Source organism: Stylophora pistillata, chromosome 9 (genome assembly GCF_964205215.1).
Source record: "Stylophora pistillata chromosome 9, jaStyPist1.2, whole genome shotgun sequence".
NCBI classification, from domain to species: Eukaryota; Metazoa; Cnidaria; class Anthozoa; order Scleractinia; family Pocilloporidae; genus Stylophora; species Stylophora pistillata.
In genome coordinates this window covers 31,414,161-31,421,660 of record NC_142527.1, presented here as the reverse complement: position 1 = coordinate 31,421,660, position 7,500 = coordinate 31,414,161, and the positions used below count along the sequence as shown (strand labels likewise).

Genomic DNA, 7,500 nt, shown 5'->3' with positions numbered 1-7,500 from the left:
CTCGGGAAGGAGGTGAGTGTAACCACAGCTAATGGTAAAGGAATGTTGTTTTCGATTGAAACCGCCTGTGGGTGGGCAAAAGCAACATCGGTATTTAAATGAAACTGTCTATTTTGTGCGAAATAATTTGGTTGAAAAGTAAGAGTAAAAAAGTAAGATAAAATACTACTAAAAGTAAGATAAAATGTAACTCGCCCTATTTAGCGTTCATTTTACCAATCCATGTTTTACTAATCCATGTTCTACTAATCCATGTTTTACTAATCCATGTTTTACTAATCCATGTTTTACTAATCCATGTTTTACTAATCCATGTTTTACTAATCCATATTTTATCAATCCAATCCATGTTTTACTAATCCAATCCAGTCCATGTTTTTACTAGATTCCATGGGTATCCAGCATAGAATGGGGAGTAAAAGTACCGATTATCTGCTGGATACCCAGGTATTTTTTTGGTTGCTAAGAGCGCGAGGCTCGTTACGCGGCTGGTAACCGTTCTTGCGTGGATCACAGGCACTTAATCTATCATTTTTTGGTATATAATTATTAAAACTGAGGGGAACGATTCTTTATCATCAATTCGAAAATTATAAATAAAACAAACCAAATTAGTATACACTGCACAAGGCAATTGTGCTCTTGGAGCGCACTTACCGGCCAATTCTAAAATTTCCACCACTATGTATCTTCACCTAGGTAAAGAACTCTCAAATACCTCGTTTGACGACAACTGATTTACATGATTGATAAAAATGAAAGATTTGCATAATAACTTTGAATTTTAAACTCTAACTACTTCCAGCCTCCCGGCTAGCTCAATGGATAGAGCGCTGGACTGTAGTGCGGGAGGTCGAGGGTTCGGGCCCCGACCGGACCAACACTCAGGGTCTTAAAATAATTGAGAAGAATTTGCTAGCTTTCTATGACATCAAGAAATGGTTAGATATTCTAGTCTTCTCGGATAGGGACGAATAAATGGAGGTCCCGTCTCCTGCAGGGTTGGGGTAGGAGACGTTAATTTTCCACACATGAGATTACTGTGTGATGGATGTTCTGGGGTGGGATGAGAGGGCCACAGGATTATCAGTTTAACTACTGTCACGTGCTACCCTCTTGAAATAAAATCTCTCTCTCTCCCTCTCTCTCTCTGGAGAGAGATAACTTGCTGTCAAAATTGAGAACGAAAACAATAACAAAACAAAATCTGATCCCTTCTTAAATTGTTGGCAGCCGATAGAGCAGTTGTCTAAATCAGTTGAAATTTTCAATTTCATGTTAATTACTTAGCTTATTACCTTTATCACACCGTATATATGGGTTCATATTCAATAAGTTCTAAGAAAGTTTCGCTTTCTTAGGTATAATTACCAAGATTAGTGATAAATGTTTCATGTTATGACAGAGATTACAGTATTGATTCTTTCTTGACAGCTTCGTCTTCAGGCAAAAAGGCATTTGATGTTTTGACACTGAGACTCGGAGGCGACCGGCTGCTTTTTCTACGGACGATTCTTGTAAATGCCGTATTGATCTTGCTGCTCAGGAATATGTACAGCCATGGATTGATGGCGCTGTTGGCGTGACCAAACAAAAAACACAGAAACATGACATTGTCTTGAAGATCAACTTCAATATTCCATGCTTGCATGACAAATATCATGTGGACCACCTGTGCTGGGAGCCAGCAAAGGGCAAAGGCACAGGTAACAATGATGAGCATCTTAACAACTCTCCTCTTCGAGGTTTCGAGTTGCTTTCGGTTTCCTGTCAAATGTTCCACTCCAGGTGCAACATGGAACCATAACCTCCATGCGGTAATAGTATAAAGGACAGAAATAACACTCAAAGGGATCAGATAGTTGACCACTACTAGGAAGAGGAATATTCCTCGCAGAGCCCTGTATGGATCACCCAAAACGTAAACGGATAGCATGCATTGGGAATTGTGGTCTTCCACGGTTTGAACAACAGGGAAAATGGACATGGAGGCCAATGACAAGATCCAAATAAATGGTACTGTCAGTTTAGGCTTCCGGAACCAAAGATGGCGACGGAAGGGATGAACAATGGCATAGTACCTATCGACTGCCATGAATGTCAGGCAGAGAATCGACGCCGTTATAGTGACGTAGGCAGTGTATACGAAAAATTTGCACGTGATATCTCCCATTATTCCTGATATTATCCATAAGCCGTCTGTATAGAGTTGGGTAATCGACCAGGGCATCACAACCAACGTCACCAGCAAATCAGCCATGGCCATGTTGACGAACATGAAGCTTGTCAGTGATCTTACCTCAGGCTTCTTCCACACGATGTAGATGAGGAAACCATTCCCTGCAAATGCTACGAGCATGGCGATGGCGTACAGGACTGTGAGGATAACCACTTCGGTCTCTTTTAATGTCATCTTCGGTTTCTGTTTTTCTGTTGCTAAAATTAGATAAGATGACCCTGATATTACTATTTGATGAATCACGAGTTAACAGCCGTAGCTCCTTGCTGGAAACAGGAACAGGCAAGGAAAAACACATTTCGAGTTTCTTGATAAATACTTATAACTTTGTGATTGATATTGAATCTAAGAATCAAAGTGAAGGTAATGCTTAGGTTTAGACACGAAGTTAGCACAGATTATCAGAAAGAAGCGGTAGCACTAACGATTTCATTTCACTTAATCTTTCATTCCCAGTTTAATACATGGTAGAACAAAAATAGCACTTGAGATAATGAACGATATAGTATGTAAAGACACCATGGCACATTATAGAATTTGTTTTTGGGAACAGAAAATCAATCTCCCCTTGAATTCGCTTTGCAACATCAACTTATTCTCCTCTAAATTATTGAGTTTAGAGGCGTTAATTGCCTTTTGACAATACATTACAATGTACCTGCGATAGCATGTATGGGAGACCACTGCCACCTTAAAAATTTGTAATCTCTTAGCTCTAAAGGAAGAGAAAATAAGGAAAATAAATACATTTCAACTTCAATGATCCGAGTGTTTCTTCAGGTTGATGTAGACTAAGAGACACCGTATACCTCTAGACAAGCTTGACAACCTTGCTTCCCTCGTCCAACGGTTTGAAAATTCAGAAGCCCGAGACTGATGAACCTGATGAACTACTGAGTTTAATCCTGATCAGTCCTTTATTTTAACATTTCAAGATGATTTGTTTTGAATATTAATGCGGGTATCGGGCACGCATCTCCTCGAGACAGCCGGACACGAATATCAAACTTAAATGTTTGCATGCGTGGGGCTTAAAATGAATTGAAATCCAACATGGCTTATATTTATAATCCATCCACGTACAACACGGGCTTGTGCCTTTCGCTTTGAAAGTCACTACTGAAAAACTAATTAAAGCTCAAATGCGGCAGAGGTCAAACTAACGAACACCGTTTGGTAGCTATTTGGCTTTGAAGCAAGTCTTTGTTACATGATGTGTGTGAGGGTTATACTATTTTTGTAAGAATATAACCCCTAACATAATGAATCTAGGGATAGTTGCTTTGGATCATTCAAGGTTTCTGGGAAACGAGACCAAATGCTCTTGATTAAAAACGACCACGATTCCTCGTTTTGCCACTGCTTCTTTATCCACTAAATTAGGACATATTACATGCAACTCTAATCCCCACCATAACAAACGCCTTCACTAACCGGTTGTCAATGGCGTTTGAGGTACTGAACATGCTGTCACCGTGAGAATTTCACACGCACGTAAACGCAAACTCTACGCGATAAGACAGTAAAAGATAACGCACTCTGTTTGGAGCAACTTTTAAAAGAAAGTTTGCGTCGAGAAGTTGTTGTACTGGATAGCTACATTAGATACGTTCAAAATGGAATGCGATCGGCAAAAATGACCATATGACAAAAACGGCCATTAACAGTCCGTTCCTGTAATTTAAACCAATTTTTTCTTAGATTTCTTCGATGATTTTGATTCATCAACTTGAAAAAAAAAAAACCAAAAAAGAAAAAACAAAAAAGCCAGCTGGAAACCTGCTTTAGGTGCGAAAAGTCAAGATTAGTTAAAAAAGGCAACTTTTTAGTTTCTCAAGTTTTCTGCTGGCAGAGTGTTAATGCAGGTGCTCCGTATTTTAAAACACATTTGAATACGTAATTAACCTTCTGGTCGAAGGAACCGGAAGACGTAAAAAAGAGAGAGTTTCGTTCGGTGGAATGTAGATTTGTAATATAGGATAATGTAGGAAATCTGGGGGAATTTGGGAAAACAGTGTTCCAAGTATGTCATTTTACGATCCAACTACACTTCGTAGAGTACAAAAAACGCCATAGACGAGTACAAACATCACGCGTTATTTGTACTCTAGAGTACCGGTTAAACAGGTTTTCTCGCATCGCGCAAGCAAAGAATTGGATTGTAGGTACGAAAAAAAATGGCGGATAATTTGAATGCTATTTTCCAAGTTTATTAGATGAATTCAACGAAGAAAAACAGCTAGACGACCAGGAAAATTCTTCATTTATCCAAGAAAATAGAAACAGCAACACGACAACGCGCCAATTCCGCTCCGCTTTGGATATTTCTGTCTCGCACTCCCAGTAAATAAACATCCGCGAAATTCGCCCGCACTGAAATGACAGAAGAAAAAATTGCTTTTTGGAACTTTTCAACTTAATTCTTATCTCGATTTCACAGATACATGACTTTGAAATTGTTCAGTACGGCTCTTAAATATGCACTGTCATGTTGAAATAGCGGGCGAATAAGGAATATATGCCAGAATTCATAACTTTCCATACAGGGATTAAAATCACTTAGAATTTTCATCCCGATATATTTATTTTCACTGATGGAAATCCGACATCGATTTCTCGATTTTAACACCCAACAGGGTCTGTCGTGAGTAAACAATTGTTTAATAGGGCAGATAACAAAAGCTTTCCTTCATGAATTGAATTGACATAGTGTCTTACCGTTATTTTCTATAATTTAACTTCAAGATTCTCTGGTCAATTTTGGCCTTTATGTTCTTAGTACAAAGTCTTTATCGGCACAACTGCTGATAAAATAATAATGATATTAATAATAATAATGATATTAATAATAATAATAATAATAATAATAACACCTTCGTTTAGACACGATAATGTTTTAAAGCTGAACAGCTTGTGGGGTCGTGTGTAAATCTTAAATAAACTCTAAATTAAATAAATTCAAATGATGATGGTTTTTGAGGAGAGGGGAAAACCGGAGTACCCGGAGAAAAACCTCTCGGAGCAGACTAGAGAACCAACAAACTCAATCCACTTAGGACGCCGAGTCCGGGAATCGAACCCGGGACACATTGCTGGAAGGCGAGCGCCACCACTACGCCAGCCCTGCTCCCGAAGAGTTAAATTAAAGTATGATGGCTGGTGGACAGAGGCACTTTGAAGCTTTACATATCCTGAATTTTTTAGTTAAAGAATACAGTAATTTTTTAAAATTTTCTTTTTAGTAGATCATGTCGCAATGATATCGAAAGAGGCAGCCAGAATCACGTTGTCGCGTTGAAATAGTTCGTTTCTATGCTTGAGTTATTGGCGCTGCGCCGTGCTATGATATGGGAAAGACCTTTTTGAAAAATTACCTTCAAAACTTGCATCTGCGGAATTATTTGACGCTGTACTACCTAAATATTTGTGTTCAACCTGTTTGAAGACGAAGTTTCTTCGCCTTTTTGCCCAGGCGCGAAAAAGGAGAAAACTTGGCGAGAACGGAAGCTAATTTGACAAAAATAAAGTTCCGCATGACCTCTCTTTCGTTCAAATTCAAATTTGGAAAGGATCTCTAGGATAATTAAACAAGAAAAATTGGACAAGATGATTGCGACAGCTAACATTCGTATGGCCGGCTGACTGAATGTTGAAATAGACCTGGAAAAACTCCATAAACACCAGCTCAGCTTAACCTGGGCGAATTATTTCAAGTCTCCATAGTTAGTGTCACATTAGCATTCGGGTTGCGTGAATCGTTCTTTAGCCTGCAGCATATGGTTGAGGAATTATTGAAGCATCAGGCAAACCTAGGAAGTGGGCCTCATTGTAAGAAAATCAGAGAGACTTAAATGTCTTTCAACTATCGTTAGCGCCATTTTTATTTTCATGCTCAAGATAAAAGCTCCTGCGGGTATGCAAATCATCAAGAGACTGAACTACAGCATGCGAAGCTCCTGCCAAGATTCAAATTACATCAGAAGAATGCATATGACGCTTGCATCACTAACCATCCACAATTGAATCAGATTCAGTGTATTTTGGCGTATAGCTATGTGGCTGCCTTGATGGCTCAATTAAAAGTTTGAGCAGAAATGAGCAATGGCAATGAGAGTATAAGTTCTTTACAGAACTGTTTAAAGGGAATGACGTTTCTCTCATGTGACACGCTGGCTGAACAAACAGATATGACAAAGGCGCATGTAAATCAACAATCATGTCGGAGTAGATGTCTTAACCTTTCAAGAAGCATCATTATTCACCCCGCACCGTTTTACATAAAGTCATATGTTGCTTTTTTTTTTTTATTCTATCATACGTAAAATCCAATTTCGATAAAAAAAATTTCAAAATAACTAAACTCCTATTTTTTTAAGTGGTTCCGTCGATTGGCAATTGATGTCGTAGAAAGATGTGATATCTTTAAAAAGTTGTAATTGACGCATGCACATCTTCTACGGTACGCCAACTGTAATTTGTTGTGGTTAGCCTCGAAATACTCTTGAAATGATGACCGACAACGAATAATTTCTTTCTTCCGCAAGCTCTACTGTGCGTAACAAAACATGACACTTAGCTTGGGTCGGTTTAAGAAAAGGAAGTTGCAGGTACGGTTGAACCTTGCGAAGAAAAAGCACTTGCATCAAGCGACGATTCCGATGAAGATGACAACGAAACTGACAAAGAGGTTCTCTCGTCGTCTGAGAAATGATAAGTTGGAGATTTGAGGGTTGGTTTGGGCTAACTAAGTTTTTTTTTAAACGCAACTGAAGGGGCTTCTAGTCATAGTAAAGACGTCTGTTTCGTGATCAACCCAAAAAGACAGACATCCACTATTCCAAAAAGGTCAAAATTAGTTTAAAATCGTTTTAATTGCGGCCACAATTCTTGATCTCTTCAGTTGTAATTTAAGTTACCTTTTTAATTAAAGCTCATCTTCTGGGTAAAATTTGGTTTTACATCATTTTTTTGGTGTTATGGATCAAAACATGGTTTAGTCATGAATATTTTTAATTCAGCTACATTAGAAGGGTTAAAAGGTATTACAACCATGATAAACATCGGCTCGGAAAAAAAAACATCGCGTACCGGTGCATCATTAATTGAAGAATCTTCTGGCTTTTCAGAACAAAAGAAAAAGATAGAGCCGGACATAAATCAGAGATCCCATACCTTATATCCTCCTGTTTACTTTCTTGAGTTATCAATGCTTAATGCGTTAGATCCCAAATTTCCTATTATCCTGCCTGACGAAGGATAGT

General features: G+C 38.5%; 1 protein-coding gene across 1 annotated transcript in view; it reads right to left on the bottom strand.

Moving 5' to 3' along the window:
- Positions 1-2,450, bottom strand: part of LOC111326303 (QRFP-like peptide receptor) — a 2,669-nt gene extending 219 nt beyond the window's left edge. Inside the window, exon 1 of the mRNA XM_022930270.2 lies at positions 1-2,450. This exon is cut by the window's left edge and continues 219 nt beyond it. Within this exon, the coding sequence (XP_022786005.2) occupies positions 1,409-2,413 (1,005 nt within the window). The 5' untranslated portion in view covers positions 2,414-2,450 and the 3' untranslated portion in view covers positions 1-1,408.
- Positions 2,451-7,500: the final 5,050 nt, after the last annotated feature.